The following is an 18,313-nucleotide window of genomic DNA, read 5'->3' on the forward strand; positions in this document are numbered from 1 at the left end:
GAGTCTCGACTGATAGGTCACCTTCGACTGTACCAGATGGTCTAGGCCCAGATGGTGGTCTCGATTGGCCAGACGCCTGGCCGGAGGGGTGGCGCTTGTGACACCTCCTGCCATTTCTGCCCCGCCTGCGCCCCAGCTCCTGGCGAGTCTGTGGCTGGTATGGGCAACGGGCCGCCTGCGGCCTAAACTGTCTGTGCTGGGTCACGAGGGTATGCAAGCCCAGCGAGCGAAGCGTGGCCCTCGAGTCCTTTAAGCTATGGAGACATTTGTCCGTTTTCTCCGAAAACAGCGTCTGCCCTTCAAAGGAGAGGTCCTGAATCATCTGCTGGACCTCGTAGGGCAGGCCCAAGACCTGAAGCCAGGCTCCCCCTTTGGGGGGAGGGATAGCTCAGTGGTTTGAGCATTGGCCTGTTAAACCTAGGGTTGTGAGTTCAATCCTTGAGGGGGCCATTTAGGGATCGGGGCAAAAATCTGTTTGGGGATTGGCCCTGCTTTGAGCAGGGAGTTGGACTAGATGACCTCCTGAGGTCCCTTCCAGTGCTGATATTCTATGATTCTATGACCAGGCCTGTGGCCAGGGTGCGCGAGGCTGAGTCCGCCACATCTAAGGCAGCCTGGAGGGAGGCTCGAGAGATCACTTTGCCCTCCTCCACTAGAGCCAAAAACTTTGATCTCGAGTCCTGGGGAAGGAGCTCCGCAAACTTCAACATGGCCAAACACATGTTGTGGCCATATCGGCTTACTATTGCCTGTTGATTGGCAATGCGGACTTGGAGTCCCCCCGTGGAGTATACCTTTCTACCAAGGAGCTCAAGCCTTTTTGTGTCCCTGCTCTTCGGTGTTGACCCCTGAAACTCTTGACGCTCCCACTGGTTAGCCGCATCTACTACCAGGGAGTCCGGGGAAGGGTGGGTGTACAGGTGTTCATGCCCTTTAGAGGGGACGAAGTAGCGCCACTCCGTCCTCTTGGCGGTAGGGGCCAATGAGGCTTGTGTTTGCCATAGGGTGTGGGACGTATCAGCTATAGTCTTTATCAGCGGGAGGGCCACCCTTGGATGGCCCTGAGAGGGCCAGAATGTCCACTACAGGGTCCGCATCCACTTCAATCTCCTCCGCTTGGATTGTGAGGCTTTGAGCTGCTCACCGAAGCAACTGCTGGAGGATTCAAGTGTCCTCTAGGGCCAGTCCCGCAGCCGTGCTCGAGACCGCCTCGTCCAGGGAGGAGGATGAGGAGATTACATGGAGCAGCCCTTCCTTCGGTGCATGAGCCCCTCAGGGTCCTGCGGCACACGGTATTGAGGTTGCGGTGCCAGTTCCGAGTCTAAATGCGGCACCGCAGCTGGTACCGGGTTTGCCAGTGAGCAACTTGGTGTATCATGCGGTGCCGGCGGAGCCCGAACGAAAGCCGTTGCCGGTGCCGCTGCCTGGTTAGGGGGTGCTGAACTTGACGATGGCACAGCCCTGCCCGGCGATGGTGCCGGTGGGGGAGACAGCTGCGCTGGGGCCACCGATGTCGAGGACACCGAAGCCGACCGTGATCGAGGGCCAAACGCCTGGCCTACCGACTGATGGTAGGCCCAGGGAGTCCAAAACAGCCACTGCGCAGGCGGCTGCCATTGTCACTGCCACTGCAGGTAACGTTGGTGGCTCACCCCCGACACCAATCTCCTGCTCCGCGACCATCTGGAGCGATAGGAGTCTGCCTCTGAGTCTGAGGTCTCTGAGTATGAGGACCTGGGGGAAGCAGCACCCGGTGCCGAAGGAGAGCAGTGCCAAGGCGGCGGGGAGCCTCTCATCTAGTCCTGTGCCGCCTTCACAGCGCAGTGCTGGGAGGGAGGTGACAGCATGGCCAGCTTGCCTCTAGATTGCACTGGTGGACAGGCCACAGTAGGCAACTCCCTATGATGTGGGGAGGCTGGTGCCAGGAGACCCATTAGGCCTGAGGCCGCCTCGAACGCCTCCGGCGTTGACGGGGGGCGTATGTCTCCGCTGAGGTCCAGGGAATTAGGCTGGTCCAGACTCGACCGCCCTCTCTGCAGTGTGGGAGTCGACGGAACCGCCGAGGGCTGCAGCCCAGCCTGTCCGCTTACACCTGCGGACGGCGTCGGCCTCGGATCCTGGTGGGGTGACCGATCCCTCACCGGCTTCCTTCTCTTGGCGGGCACCGGTGAAGGTGAGCGGTGCCGCACTGAGGCTGACTTCCTATGACCCGACTCTGTCCGGTGCCAGGTTTTCGACGACTTGGGCTGGGCCCTAAGTCCTGATGCCGGTGCCTGGGCCCTTCGCACCGAGGGCGACGTGCTGGGCCCTGCCTCGGCCGGTTCTGGATCCGAGGGTGGTTGTAGGGCTGCCTCCATCAGGAGCACTCTAAGTCTTTCAGCCCTGCCCTTAAGAGCTTGCAGGCGGAAGCCTCTACAGATAGAGCACAGGTCCTTTTGGTGGCTCTCTCCGAGGCACCTCAAACACGCAGAGTGCGCGTCACTCTTGGGCATGAATTTCCCACAGTTCTCGCAGAGTTTGAACCTGAGGGACCCGGGCATGCCCCAGCGAGCGACGAAGACTCTGGGGGGGGGAACCCCCCAACTACGAAAACTATATACAAAGATCTATCTAACTAACTAAAAAAATAACTGAATAAACGGACTAAACGGTAATGGTAGGACACTGCCAAAATGCTACGCAAGAGAGGTTCCAGCTAGCCGTCACCGGTGGTAAGAAGGAACTGAGGGGTGGAGGATCGATGGGCCCCTTTATAGGGCGCCGTGGTGGCGCCACTCCAGGGGGCGCCCAGGCCGACCCTACGGACGCTGCTAGGGGAAAATCTTCCGACTGGCGTGTACGCGGCGCGCGCACACCTACTTTGAATGGACATGAACAACCACTCGAAGAAGAACCTCTTTTTACAGACTGAACGTGATAAACGCCATTTTAATGATTAAAATAGAAGAGATTCTAAATTTCTCTCTGCTTTTCTTTTAACAGACAAAAATATGCCTCTGTCCTCCACCTAATGCCATTTTCCTAATTATTGCTATCACTTCATCATCAATTGCTTGCTGTGAATAGATGAAGAATCACATAGAATTAGTGGATTCAGAAGGACACCATACAAATAGATGCTCCGAGTACAGAAGGCCACAGCATGATCTATAACAGTAGCAGGTCTTGGACCAAGAGAGACACTGACTTGCAAATCTTACAGTGATCGCTGAGATGAGTTTTACCCAAACAGCGTAGACAGTCCGTGTGCAGATCACTCACTGGCTTCGCGTGCCTACAAGTGTCGCACAACTTAAAACTCGGGGCGCAGGAAACGCCCTGGCCTGGGCACACTAGCTAAACTAAACTAAAACTAATCGAGTACTAACTACTGATCACATACACTGAATGAACACGAGTTCTGGGGACAAGCTACAGCAAAACTGAAGCAAAGCAGTTCTGAAGCACCTTCACTGGCAGCAAGAAGGAATTGAGGGTGGGGGGAGCGCACAGCACCCCTTATACTGCACCATGGAGGCACCACTCCAGGAATCACTAGGGCACTGCCCTACAGGTACTGCTTGGGGAAAAACTTCTGACACTGGTGTATGTGGTGAGCACACACACCTATTGTGGAATACACATGAGCAATCACTCGAAGAAGAAAATTAACTTGGTTGTCTCTGCTTTAGGGTTTCGCTACACTTGCAGCTGTACAGCGCTGGGAGGTAAAGCTGTCTTCGTACAGTTGTGTAGGAAAAGCGCTGCAGTGTGGCCACACTGACAGCTACCAGCGCTGCAGTGTGGCCACATTTGCAGCATTTGCAGCGGTGTTGGGAGTGGTGCATTATGGGCAGCTATCCCAGCATTCAAGTGGCTGCAATGTGCTTTTCAAAAGAGGGGGGTGGGGTGGGGTGTGACAGGGAGCGTGGGGGAGACAGAGAGAGTGGATTTTTGGAGCTGACACTGTGTCAGCTCCCTGCCTTGCAGGTTCCGACCCCTTCCCCCACCCCTCTCTCATTCACTAAATGCAAATAGCCTTCTTTGTTTTTTTCCTAACAGAGCAGATAAGCAGCTGCTCCGAAACGAACCCCCACTCCCCGCCCACGGTGCTGCTTCTCTCCTCAAGCAAACACTAGCTGTGGACATTCCAAAGGGATCCCCCTGCCTGCCTCTGCTCAAGCAAACAGTAGCTGTGTTTGTTTTTTAAATAAACAGCTCCTGGAGCCCGGAGTGCACAACAAAACAAAGAGAGGCATCACAACAAAACAAAGAGTGTTATCTTTACTTAAAAGCATTATGGGAAGGTTCTGGAGGTCGGTTACAGCGTAATAAGATTAATCACTGTTTACACTGGCACCCCGTGCTCTTCTCTTTATTCCTCTCATCGAGGTGGAGTACATGCAGTGCTGTAGCCAGGGAGATACAGCGCTGTATGTGCCTTGCCAGTGTGGACGGGGAGTAAGTTACAGCGCTGTAAAGCCACCACCAGTGCTGTAACTCTCAAGTGTAGCCAAGCCCTCAGCAGCTTGCGTCACCATATACACTTCTGCAAAGTGAACGAAAAGTGGGTTTAAAATCTTACCACCAGAGTAAGTGAGTGCATAATTCTGATATGGTACAATTTTACAGCCACAGTGCATGCACTTTGCACAGGTGTGCATGAAGATACAAGCTGCAAAGCACTGCAGAAATAGGTCCTATAAAGGAGATTAAAATCTGTCCTAACAGATTTTTAGATTTTTTGAGTTTTCCTAAATCACAAAGAATGTTCTTGATTTAGCAACTCCATAGTTATCAGTAAATTCAGAGGATTCTGACTGGTTAGGTAATTCATTACATAGTTAATTTTACTCAGGCTAACATGCTTGTGGACTGTCTTGTTTCTCAAGCAGCCTCTGAAACAATTATTACCCAGGTGAGCAGGCAACACATATGTTACATTATCTAGAGGCTAATGCTTTTTGAAGACCCCAGTAATGGGGCCATTTGCAAGCAATAGTTTCATGTTTTAATGAGGTAACAGCAGGGTTGTGGGGTCCCTTTAGCAAAAGGAAGAGATGAATCAGCAAGATGACTCAGGAGTCGAATTGGAATCATAAGGAATGGAATCCAGGTGGACCAAAAAAAAAAATCCTGCAGCATTTAAAAGTGTAGGTAAAGGACATATTAAAAGCTGAAAAAAAGGGACAGATGCAGTTTGTTAGGCCACCTGAGTTTCACTTGTATAGAAATATCCTCTGGGACATCAATTTGATGATCACTGGCAGTATTCAGTTTTGTGGTTGGAAAAACACATCCCTTCATCTGTCTGAAGAGCTGAAGAGAAACCTAAAGGTATTGAAAAATATTCCCCCAACATTTCACAATGTGAATCCAGATAGTTTCACCCACGAAAGCTCATGCTCCAATACGTCTATTAGTCTATTAGGTGCCACAGGACTCTTTACTGCTTTTACAGATCCAGGCTAACATGGCTACCCTTCTGATACAAATAGTTTCAGTTATTCAATCTGCAGTTACAGGTCGGGACATATTTTTAATTACCAAAATATTAGGGGCATCTGATATTTTTCTTGGCTCCAGGCAAAGTTGCTAATTGTATGCATCATTTTCATACATTTATTTCTAGCGTAAGTTGCAAGGCGTATGTAGAAGAAACTCTTAGCTGAGTTATTTTAGATAACAGTATAGCAGTGGACAGTGTCAAATCTGCAAAGTCAAAACTAGTAGTAGACCTAGTGTCAAAAGTCTTAGAGCTTCTGCTGATCTTCTCAATACTTTTTCCTCATTGTTAGTTGTCGATTCCATTTCCTAGCAGAAGTCATTACACTTATTGCCAGGTAACTGACATCTGTACAAATACACACATTATTTATGAGTTTTCTTTCCATTATTTTGTTTGAATGTGGCACTTTTAGAATTAAGGAACTAGTAGGACTGGCTAGATCCAGATAATAGTACGGGAGAGGGCTCTCAGGACAGCTTGGCCAATGCACTTCAGTCCTGCTGTGCAACACATAGGAATGTATGAAATGCCACAGTGGAACAGGTTTGTGGTCCACCTAGTCCAATATATGGTTTCCAGCAATGGCCAGTACCAGATATTTCAGAGGAAGGTATAAAACTCCTGAGACAGAAAACTGTGCACATACTTTTCTAACCACAGCAGTTAGTAGTTTCCATGATTGTTTACATATATCTTCTTTTTATACTATCCATGTCCTGAAACATGATTGTTTATATATCCCTTATTTTCACACTATCCAATGTACTTGTGGATGTTCTTGTTATTCAAATAAAGACTCATTTCTAATAATTTTGTTTTGTTTTTTGACTTCTACTAGTAGCCTTGTTTTCCAGTCCAAGGCCTTTCCTGAACAAGGACAAGCAAATGTTAAGGGCTTCTCTGATGCAAACAAATGTCCACTTGGGATCCTGGTGATCGTTTTCATTTGTGGCCTGAACAGGATTTGAACTCATATCTCCAAAACTAAAAGGATAGTGCGCAAAGCCACGGGGGGGGGGGGGGGGGGACCATGACAGTAAGCACAAGGAATCAGTGGTACTAGAAGGTAAGGACCACTTTTGTTGAAATCTTTCTGCTTTTATAGTTATGTTGTGGTTCCTATGCCAAAAATACAAATTCTGGAGTTTATACAGACTCAGTACAGCTAGTACTTTCCATTACAGTGGTTAGCCTTCATAAGTGACCAGCTGCCTCAGACTGCAATTAGACACACAGTTCAGTGTGTTCTTTCTTTCCAGTAAATTAACAGATTATGGCAACTCAAGGAAAAGTTTACAGAAAGTTGTGCCAGGCCAAAAAGAAAAGGTCAAAAGACCTCAGCTATTTTTCCTCTGGACAGACTATTTTTCATGTTCTAAGTCTATTTATACATAGTTTTTGAAGTAGATACAGATTCAACATAGGTTATTAATAACAATCCCTCATAATTCTGAAGCAAGTTGCAGCTAAGGATCTGCAAGAACTTTGCAAACATTAATGGATTAAGACTCATAAATCCCTTGTAGAATAAGGGGATGTTATTAAACACATTTTATAGACATGGAAATTTAACTTTTTAAAAATCTCACTTGACAGCATTTGATCTCTAAAGGACCTTTGACATAGCAGAGGGAAGATGAAAAAACAACAAAATGTAAGAAAACATGGTTGGAAAACCTCAAAAACTGAACTCAGAGACAAAAGCAATTTCTTGAACTGCTTTCAATTCATTTCTTAAAAAGTGACTAGACTTCAGGTTGATAGTATTTCTTTTAGTGGTTTGACTAACATTACACCATAAGGCCCTGTGTCTGACCTGCACCCCTTGAAAGGTGCAGCCTAGGAATGGCAGAGCAAAGGTGGCTGTCTGCCTGCCACCATTGTACCTCTGGCCTTCTGTGCTGAGCTGGGCATACCTGGACCCTGGCCTAAATTAGAGCACCTCAGAGGCTGCTCTAATTTATGACGGCTTTGAACAGCTCCCTGTGGGTCATCTACCATGCCAAAATTGTAGTGCATAAGTACAGTGGACGCCAGTCAGACCCCCTCTCTTTCCTGCCCTGTTCCTTTCTGCCTCATGCATGCCCCTACACTGTGTCCTGCAAGGTGGCAGGTGGTGCAGGACCATTACACTGGCTCTATGCCTCCCAAGAAATGCCTCTTTCCCATCACACCACTGTATTATTCCCTAAGGAGAGTTACACGAGTTTTGAGGTCCATTTTTCATATCTGACCACAGAATCAGGGCTTATGTTTTGTGGACTATCTAGGAATAGAATGTAGATTTCCTGACTGCTAGTTCTGTTATCTAACCATTACACCATGCTCCTCTTCTATTATGTGATATTAACTCGAGGACAAGGCATAAACTTGTGATGTAATGTACTCTGTTTTTGAAAACATGGTAATGCTATGGGGAAATGAGTGACACTTGGATAGCTGCAATTAAGGGGAATGAGATTTGTATAATAAAACAAAAGCAAATGGAAAAATCTTCTCAGTAGATACCTTTCAGGTACGACAATCAGATGAAAATGATTAGAAATTAGCTTTATAATGACAAACCCTTAAGTATAATGGAGCTAGCTAAAGAGTTACTGAATTACCAAAACATAAAAGTTTAATTCTTGTTTACAATTGTTTCTCTCCTATGCAGGTCAACATTTGATATCAGTTAAACCTCCAGATATTTTAGCTTGTTATTGCATTGCTGAGCTCTGAGCTGACAAAAGGACCAAAAATCACTCCTAAAAGCCATAGTCAAGCACCGCAAGGCTTCAGACAGGAATGGTAAGAGACAAATGGGTATCATTAGTGGCCACTTAAATTGTATCAGTTTAATGAATCAGCAAAAGTCTAGCCTCAGGGCTGGTCTACATTAAAGTTGTCAGTCGACCTATGTTCGTAAGTTACATAACTGAAGTCGACATAACTTAGGTCAACTTTCAGTGGTGTCTACACCACACTGTGTTGACGGGAGATGTTTTCCTGCCAATTTACCTTATGCTTCTCGGGGACGTGGGGTACAGACATTGACGGGAAAGCACTCTGCCATTGACTTAGCTTGTCTTCACCAGACTCGCTAAATTGACTGCAGCAATGCCGATTTACCCATAAGCATACACAAGCCTTCAAATTTGATACTGCTAGTTGACAGCATCACACCCAATGTCTGGACATAGCTACAATCATTGATATCTGCAACACACTCATCTTCACCAATTTTCTTGGCTCATATTTGTTAAATGTAACTGCTAAGCTCAGATGTCATTAATTTCTCCAAGGTGAAAGCCTCATGCCCAACATGACTCCCTCCTGGAGGAAATTACTCATTTTTGTAAATAATCAAAGTGATGACCTTTTGGTGACTTACGTGTTTGACTTCCTAATTTCAGATTTGGTTATTTTCCCTTGCAATCAGCAATTCGGTGTGTACCAAATAATGTACTAAGTGACAGGATTCTAGCTCAAAAGGGAACCTGCATGGTTGAAAACTAATCATAATTACTAATCCCATGAGAAAGACTGATGACTTCTGGTGACCTCTTGTAGAAAGACCAATGTTAAAATTTGTGAGAAGAGGGAGGGATCAGAGGGGAAGTCTTTAGCAGTCAAAGACATGACAAGGTGGGGCTTTGGTCTCACCAGTAAATTCACTTTCAACAAAAGAGACTATCAATCTGGAAATGGGCTCCTCCTCCTCATGGCCTCAGTTCAGGAGGCTCTGCCCCCTAGATTCTGCTACCCTCCCTCCTCCAATCAAAGCTTCCTTCCTTCTCAGAGAAGTAAGCAGGCTGGGCAGTATAAACCTGCCAGAATGATGCTCAGCTTTAGGCAGGCACTCCTTATCCAGTCTCCTGGTAGCAGAGGTCTGGGGAAAGATAATGGGATGCAGAGAGGGAGAGTCTGTGCTCAGCCTAAAGGATCTAGGGGGAAATCAATGGGCTGTGCAGGAGATAGCCAATTGGAGAGGACTATGAAGAGCAACCAAACAGGGTCCCTATAAGAAGAGCCGCAGGACAGAGGTCAGTCATTCCCTAGAGCTTGAGGAGAGTGGTAGACTGGCTGCCTTGCAGGCTCTAGGCAGCAAGCACCCTGGACATAGCAGTGCTGTAGGCTGGTGCTGCAGGCTGAGGCCCTGAAGTTAGGGCAAAGAGAGTGCTGGGGCTGAGGGGTAGTGGCCCGGAGAGATCCACAGAGGAGTCGGAGGGGATGCAGTAAGTGGCTGCTATTTATAGGGTCCCTGGGCCAGAACCTGGAGTAGCGGGCGGGCCCAGGTCTGTCCCCGCTGCTGCTCGCCACTGGGGCAGTAGCTAAACAGTAGACTGCACTTGGCACTGAAGGAAATGGCTGGACAGCAGACTGCAGTTCTCCTGGAAGGGGGGAGCACGGAGTGTGGCACATCCAGAGGGCAGTGTCATGAAAAGGATGCTGCGGTCCTGGGAGTGACATGGGTCCAGGAACAAAGATGACAGTGGGCGAGACACCACCAGCAGAGGGCGCAGCACTAATTCCCCGCAGTGGTGAGTCGCACCCCCATCATGTATGCTTGAACATTCAGACAATGCTTAAAATTCAGCGCAGAAATACATGGCATAACATTTACATGATCAAGTTCTCTTGATTCTGCTCCCATTGATTTCAGTGATTCAGAATTAAACCCTTTGAAATGTTTTTTACAATCTGCCCTACAGTACTAGAGGGAACATGGCTAAATGAAATGGAAGTAAGGACTCCAGAGATCTATTTCTCACCTCTGCCACTGACTTTCTGTCACTTTTAGCAACTCATCTAACCTCCCTGTTTTTCAGTTTACCTATGTATAAAATGGTTAGCTACTTACTTCACCTTGAGGTTTAATCAATTATTGTGGGTGAAGTACATTGAGATCTTCAGACTGAAGGAGCTATGGAAGTGGAAAGTGTTAGCATCATTTACTATAAGTTTCAAGCTACACTAAGCAAATAAAGACACAACCGTAAAACTACATTAATTTTGTAACTGTTTCTGTTTTATTTAGTTTATGAGCTCCCACTCTCTTATATTCCCAAAGTTTGGAAGAAAAAACTGATTAGACCAGTTACGCCTATGGTAATCCAGAATGCTGCCACTCACTTAAACAGAGTTACTCCAGATTTATACCCATGTAATCGGGATGAGAATCTTCTCTCAATGTGACACATACTAGTAAGAGCACATCTAAAGCTCCTGCTTCGCTCACATTCTGTCACCAGGCTTCACTTACCCTTATCTTTTCCCATACAGGACACAATTTATGCCAAAGGCCCTGATGATGTGATGGGACCCATTAGCATGGACTTTTTGACCCATGTGCAGTCTCAGTGACTAGTGAACTTTATCTAAGTATGAGTCCATGCTGACAAATCCCTTCCAGTGCCTATAGTTGCTGCAGTGTCTTTACTAATATTAATATATACCCTTCACATCTGACAGGTCCAGAATCCTCTCTTAACATTTTTTAAATAACTGTTCCAAGCTCTTATTTTAGATAAAATAATGTTTAAAGGGTTGTTTATAAAATATTACCATGAGCTTTTATTACATGCTGAATCTGCAATGAATATTGCTATTAATATTACTGCATTTGTCATAACACAAGGAAGGAAAAAGGATGCTCATACCTGTTTCAGGTTTACATTTAAGCCCTCATGTGTCGCCTTTAACAGCGCTTTCACAGTGAAACTGTCAGGGTCTTCTTTGTCCCGGATTTGAGATTCTTTTATCAGTGATTCAAGTTTCTTTCTTATAAAAGATTCCATCTGGTGTTCAGTTGTACCATTATTCTGAAATGAATAAACAAATCCTGTTAAAATACATTCAGACACGCCAATCCTATTTGAGTAACCCAAATAGAGCAGTAGGGATGCTTCCATCCAAGCAAACTGTTGAGGTTCTAAACATTTCCTCCTACCCTTTCCAAGTACAAGTAGGATGATGGAAAAAGCTTTAGTATGCATCTTCCTATTGGCTTCTTTCCCTGCCATGTTTTTCCCTTTAGTCCTTTGATGTGTAAGTTATGTTGACTTAGGTCACCATTTAGATCACCTCAGAATTTTGCACCTCTGCGTCAGTTTCCTCATATGGAAACAATCGTATCACTTACCTACCCTTTCTGAGATGCAGTGAGGACTATACAGCTGATGTGTTGCCACCGCCCTTTGAAAATGTAAAACTCTAAGTGCAATATTATAACTCTTTCTTGATGGAACACAGAGGAGGCATTTTTATTATTACTAATAGTCATTTGTATTGTGATAGCACCTATGGGCCTGATTGTGCTAGATACTTTACAAAAACAGAACAAAAAATGTTTAGCAGAACTTCTGATGTAACTAATAAGGGCCTCACATAGAGTGGAATTCACTCTTCATTCCTCTGCTGAGGGGGAGGGAGATTTCATCCCCATGGAAGAAAGTGAGGGCCTACCACCAACTCCTGCAGATGCTCCAGTTGTGTGGCAGACACAGGGCCACCCACAAGGAAGCCCTGTGCCTCCCTGTTGGGTCTAAGGGCACCCATTCCCTAGCAGTGCTGCTCTTGCCTCTAGTGTCTCCCTTTAAGATAATTCTATATGATGGAGGGGGGTACCCAGGGTAAGCTAGTATAGCCTCTGCCAGTCACTGAGAATGTTTCTGTTTGATGGTGTAGGTGCATGAATGGGGAGTTTAAGTGGTGGTCACCATTGGGTATCTAACCTTTGTGACGGGTTGGATCACAGAAACCCCCTTGGGAGCTGCCACCCAATGTGCCAAGACTACCTCTGCTCCTGCTTTCCCTGCCAGCTTGGGGCCCCAGCACCCTGTCTTGCTGAGCCAGATACTTCCGTCTGCCCCAACACAGACCTAGGGTCTGAATTACTTGCCCCAAAGCTGCAGGTTTACCTGAAAGCAGCTAACAGAAGTGTTCCTATCTTTAACACTCAGATGCCCAACTCCCAATGAGGTCTAAACCCAAATAAATCCGTTTTACCCTGTACAAAGCTTATACAGGGTAAACTCATAAATTGTTCGCTCTCTATAACACTGATATATGCACAGTTGTTTGCTCCCCCAAGTACTAATACATACTCTGAGTTAATTAATAAATAAAAAGTTATTTTATTAAATACAGAAAGTAGGATTTAAGTGGTTCCAAGTAGTAACAGACAGAACAAAGTAAGTCACCAAGCAAAATAAAATAAAATGTGCAAATCTATGTCTAATCAAACTGAATACAGATAATCTCAGCTTCAGAAATGCTTTAGTAAGTTTTTTCCTCAGACTGGACCCCTTCCATGCTTGGGCACAATTCTTTCCCCTGGTACAGCTCTTGTTCCAGCTCAGGTGGTAGCTAGGCGATTCTTCATGATGGTTCCTCTCCAACCTTTGTTCTGTTCCACCCCTTTCTATATCTTTTGCATAAGGCGGGAATCCTTTGTTCTTCTCTGGGTTCCCACCCCCTCCTTTTCAATGGAAAGACATGATGTTAAAGATGGATTCCAGTTCAGGTGACATGATCACATGTCACTGCAAGACTTCATTGCCCACTTGTCAGCACACACGTATACCGGAAGACTAACAGGTAAAACACATCCATCTGCAGACAATTGTCCTGGTTAATGGGACTCATCAAGATTCCAAACCACCATTAATGACCCACACTTTGCATAAGTACAATAGGCCCTCAGAGTTATATTTCATATTTTTAGTTTCAGATACAAATAGGATGATCACACTCAGTAGATTATAAGCTTTGTAATGAGACCTTACAAGAGACCTTTTGCATGAAGCAAGGTCCAGTTACATTATATTCACTCATTAGCATATTTTTATAAAATTATATAGACTGCAACATCACATGGTTATCTAACCTTACCTTGGGGTTATATTTATAGTTGTGTTCAATGGCATCTCTTTACTTCAACCCGATCCTGCAAAGATTTAGACAGGTGCTTAAAATTAAGCACAGCCTAAAGGCTTTGAGAATCGGGGGACCTAAATTGCATTTAGCAGCCTTCACTGTAGCTTAGTTTTTTGTTACTAAATATAAAAAAGTTCAAATCTGCAAGAAATACGGAGGGAATATAACTTCTTGGGTCACTGAACGAGTGGTCTTTGCCTCTTGCTTCATGGATCCAAATCAAAATTTATTTCTACATGAGGTTGTTTTGTAGACCATATGGCTCAAATAGCATCACATTACATTCTGACCACAAAGTAATTGGAAAGCCTAAGGCTTTGTAAAAATGAAATGAATCATATCTTCTCTCTCAATATTAAGTGTCACTGCATTTATCTGTCTTATGCAATGTACATGAATCCTAGAGAAGACTTTGCTGATTACTTGACATGTAGGTGGTGCCTGTACATAGAATTAAAGAAAAGAAGTGGCATGAACATCTGCTTTCTCTAATCTAGTTCAGAAGGGAATCTATAGTACCTCAATCTGCAAAGTGATTCCCAAGTCAGTCTGAGAAATGTTTAACTCCCAACAGCAGATGTAAATGATAAAGAAAAACAAAACAAAATCTGTTTAGAAAGCTATTGCAAAATATTTAATATAACTGAGAACTACATGGGGATGTGTGTCTGCATGAAAACATTAAATATGAATGAAAACTGTGTGTGTGTAATTAAAACAGTCAGTATAAATTAAAATGATAAGAGAGTCAGTGGGGATGTAATAAAAAATCAAGCTCACTGGGCCAAATTCAAACTTGAGATCAATGGAGTTACATCTGCTGATGCTACAACTGAATTTGGCCCCTTCTATTTGTACCATACTGTACAATATCTTCTTTCTTGTTCAAAGTTTTAAATTAGTGAACTGCGGTTGCTGCTGGGCTGAACACCTGTTGCATAGCATGCATCAGCACTGCACAACTATTTGTTAGGTAGCAACAAATATGGAAATGGCTCAAAATAAAATTAAAAGAAAATAGACTAGGGTTAAATATTTAAAAAGAGAGCAAGTAAAGAGTCCAGGGTTAAAGGCAACAAAAAAAGAAGAGAAAACAGACAAAAGGCTAAGAAATAATAAAAGAATGCTTTAGAACTATGAAATTCAGACCGCTTTGGTGCTTACATATGGATTCAGGTGTGTGACTTTAGGCATCCAAATTCAAAAATTTTAATCTATAAGTAATAATATTAAATGGGAGTCTGGGGTGTGCAAGGAACACAGGATTGGGAAAGCAAATTGTGCCATATAATTGTTATACACTTACATAACATAGCTTTAACTTGCAGTCATCTTCAATTTCATCAGCACTGTCTTCATCAGAAACCTCCCCTTCTTCAGCATCAGCTCCAAGGTTATATGGTAGCTTCTTTCCCTAAAAATTACCACAAAAATATGTATAATATATGTAGAAGTTGCTAGTGTTAGTTACTGGGGAGAAGGCAGGCTAAAATTCTTGTTCATGTTCCTAGTTCCAAATAAGGTCTGATGGGCAAATACATTATTTCAAATTGTGATCGTGAACATTTGGTTTCAGGATTTTTCATTTAGGCTTTGACAGATACTGCCCAGGGAACCAGTTTATCCTAAAGAAAATGACTGCTGGTTAATGGGACAGTATAAGCAAAGTATCTGCTTAATGGGATACAGTCAGACAATGCCAAAAGCATTTGCTCAGAGCAGGTCTAGATAGCATGGTACTTAAGATACTGGCAGCTTCCAGCACCATGTCTACACCAGAGCTGTCACTACTGATATCACAGGTGGAGGTGAAGTGGTAGGACATTTTAGAGAAATAACTCTAGTGTGGACAAGGCCTCAGAACCTTGCTAATAATAACAAACACAACGTTCAAACACAATTGTAGGCAGTGTGGTTCTGATCTCAGTTTGGACAGGTTCTTCATAATCATTGCCCTTCACAAGGGCCAGATCCTAAGCCCACTGAACTTAATAGGAGTCTTGCTATGGACATCAATGGATTTAGACTATGCCATGAGTCTAGACCAGTCTCTCCGTGCAACGGTAACAGGTACTAATTATATTGGGTGGGATTTTCAAAGCACCTAATGGAACTAGGTGCCAACTCCCCTTGAATTTTGAAAATCCTACCTATTTAATGTTTTGATGTTTCCTATTACCTTTCATTACACCATGCAGTTGCCAACTTGGATGCTATCATTGGAGTGATGTAAAAGAAATCTTTTAAAGTTAAGTCCCCCAGTACTGAATTGCTTAGCTGTAGGTTGTCTGTGATCTCTGGAGTCTTGGTAACATCACATCTCTATTCTTAAAGAAGTCTGAAATGCTAAAAAAATAAAAAGAATCCTTCCTAGCAGTAAGTTCAAATGAAAAAAGTGCTGCCATTTGTAATATGCAACATTTAAGATTTCCTCTTCAAGTAACTTGAGCAGCTCTACAGGCAAATCTGCCTCTTGTCTGCTTTTGACAGATGTACAATGAATATTGCTGCAACTCTTTTAAATGAATACCTTTAATCATTTAGACACTGAAGCATCATTATACTGCCAGTTAGCATAAATGTTGTGCAATGTGCTGGTCCAAACTCTAGCAGTAAAATGACTTTATGTAAGACAGTACATGTCCCATGAGTACTTTTAGATTCAGTTTATTGTTCAGTTATCATGTATTAAAAATAGTAGAGCCCAAACGTGTATTGTGCATTACTCAATTTTCTATTCTCCACTGATCAAGAGTAGTAATACTTGGCTCCATAGTTTACATGCTTAACTCTTAGAATGCAATATTTTCCAGCCATCAGAATACTTAGGATGAAATGAGCATGTAGACAGATAGCTATATGAGGCATCCAAAGGGCATAATTATAAAGATGCTGTGTTCTTAACCTCTAAGGCCCTCAGCTTTCTTAAGTTCAGTATGTCACGCTCAATTTCTGCAACAAGAGGTAATTGCCTCAAAGGTAGGGTTAACAAAACCCTCTGGAAAGTCTAATTTTTGACTGGCAGAATTCACTGTCAGCTGCAGGATTCAAAGAACTTTCTATATTGAAGTTTTCAAAAAAAACCTGGCCATTCTCCCATCTCTAGAGCAGCCTTTTTGTCAGAATGTCTTTGTATAACTAGACTCAGCTGTTTCATGCTCACCTGCAGCAGGCTGTTCTCTTATAAAAGCAGACACTAAGGCTGATGCTCTGCATCAGAAGCAGGGGAACTGCAGACACAAGGGAACTTGATTGCATTTGGCAGTTAGCGTGAGGGAAGCAGGAATGCCTATAGAAATATTGCATGTACAGTTCGGATCGTAGTCAGCAGGCTGAAATTAGTGGCTAATCCATTGCTGCAAGGCAACTTGCGTCAGGAAGGAATTTTCCCCAAGTTCATGTCTAGCTTTGAAGAGCTGGCTAGTGTGGTGGAATACGGATGCAGCATTCGTTGGCTACTTCTGGTGACAGGATACAAGGCTTGAAGGATCAATGGTAAACAGAACAATAAATCTTCCTGAATTTTCCTACGTGATCACTCACATTGCAAGTGCAGATCTGTAGATACCTAGCAGTATATTAATAGAAGGTCTGATGAGGAATGAAAATCAAGATGCCAGTTAATATCTAGGAAATTAAACTTGTATGCTGTGATGTGTGCTTATCTTCACCACTGATTAGGCTCTCTATATTTGTCAATGCCACATACCACCATAAATTAGATTGTTCTCCATGAGATTTATACCGCAAGATAAACAGGACATCGACACTGCATTTTTTTGAATGGATAGTACTATTCTGCAAGCCAGGGGGTCCAATTCACCTCTGACGTACACCTTTATAACTCCACTAAGAGTGGAGCCACTCCTGATTTACACTGACCTAAGGGCTTGTCTACTTGGACACTGTTTCAAAATGGGGTAGATCAAAGTGCACTTCAGAACTGTTAGTTCGCAACAGCAGGGTACATTGGATACTTAGCATGCAGCAGGCCAGCATGGGATAACTTTATATCCCAGCGTGCCACAAACTAGGTGTTTGTGTGGATACGCCCTAAGTGAAGGGAGAAGCAGGCTCAGTGTCTGAACAATCCAGTAACAGTACATGTTGTTCAGGGAGAAAGGATGAACAAATGCATAAATGGAGTACAAATAATGGCAGGGAGGTGTGGAACTGGCTTCTTACTTTCCCAAAGGCTGCTGATTCATAAGTAACAAAAGTTTGTGTTTTTTCAAGTGGCTGGCTGACATGAGTGATAGATGGGATAGCAGATACAGTATTTTGTGAAATCAGACAACAGTCTACAATGATGGTGAAAACAGCCTTTGTCACTTTGCAATGCTGGCCACTTCAACTCCATGCCTAGACAGCTAATTCTGTGCTTACAGAGAATGAAGTGTCCTCACCATGCTAAATTAAATTAAAAAGAGGCAGTCTGATAAGGTAAATACAGATTAATCATCCTCTCAAAGTACTATCGAGCTTTTTCATCTTTACGTCATTTTCATCTAGTTCCCTGAAATTCCTTCCAGAAAGGATCTGTTTATACTGAAAAGTTCAAATTATTCATCTCATACACAACACTGGCACTTTTCCCCTGTTGTTCTTTAGCTCTTCTCTGAAGCATTCTTCTCACTTACATAGCCACAACTGACGAACCATGAAAAAACGCTTTCATCTGATGAACCGTTGCTCTTAGCAGCAGGAAGGTGAGAAGAGAAGGGAAAGAATGTTTTTCTTCTCATAAATTTGAAATGATTTCTCACTCTTTTCTATATTGTGCCCAAATACACTGTAAGGAGAGAATGTGGACTGGTGCTTAGCACCACTGCAAAGACACCTTAGAAAAACCACAGATCAAATAGATTAGATAGAGGTTAGATCAGGAGAATGGGAATCAGGGAT

The 18,313-nt window shown here is 44.0% G+C and overlaps 1 protein-coding gene across 1 annotated transcript in view; it reads right to left on the reverse strand.

Annotated features, from left to right (window-relative positions):
* PLCH1 (phospholipase C eta 1) overlaps positions 1–18,313 on the reverse strand; it is a 201,824-nt gene that overhangs the window by 26,856 nt on the left and 156,655 nt on the right. The window contains exons 12-13 of the mRNA XM_050966208.1: positions 14,715–14,822; positions 11,131–11,292 (exon numbers count right to left, since the gene is read on the reverse strand). Coding sequence (XP_050822165.1) covers positions 11,131–11,292; positions 14,715–14,822 — 270 coding nt within the window. The remainder of the gene's footprint in view (positions 1–11,130; positions 11,293–14,714; positions 14,823–18,313) is intronic.

The sequence above is a fragment of the Gopherus flavomarginatus genome, chromosome 8 (assembly GCF_025201925.1).
Source record: "Gopherus flavomarginatus isolate rGopFla2 chromosome 8, rGopFla2.mat.asm, whole genome shotgun sequence".
Taxonomy (NCBI): Eukaryota; Metazoa; Chordata; order Testudines; family Testudinidae; genus Gopherus; species Gopherus flavomarginatus.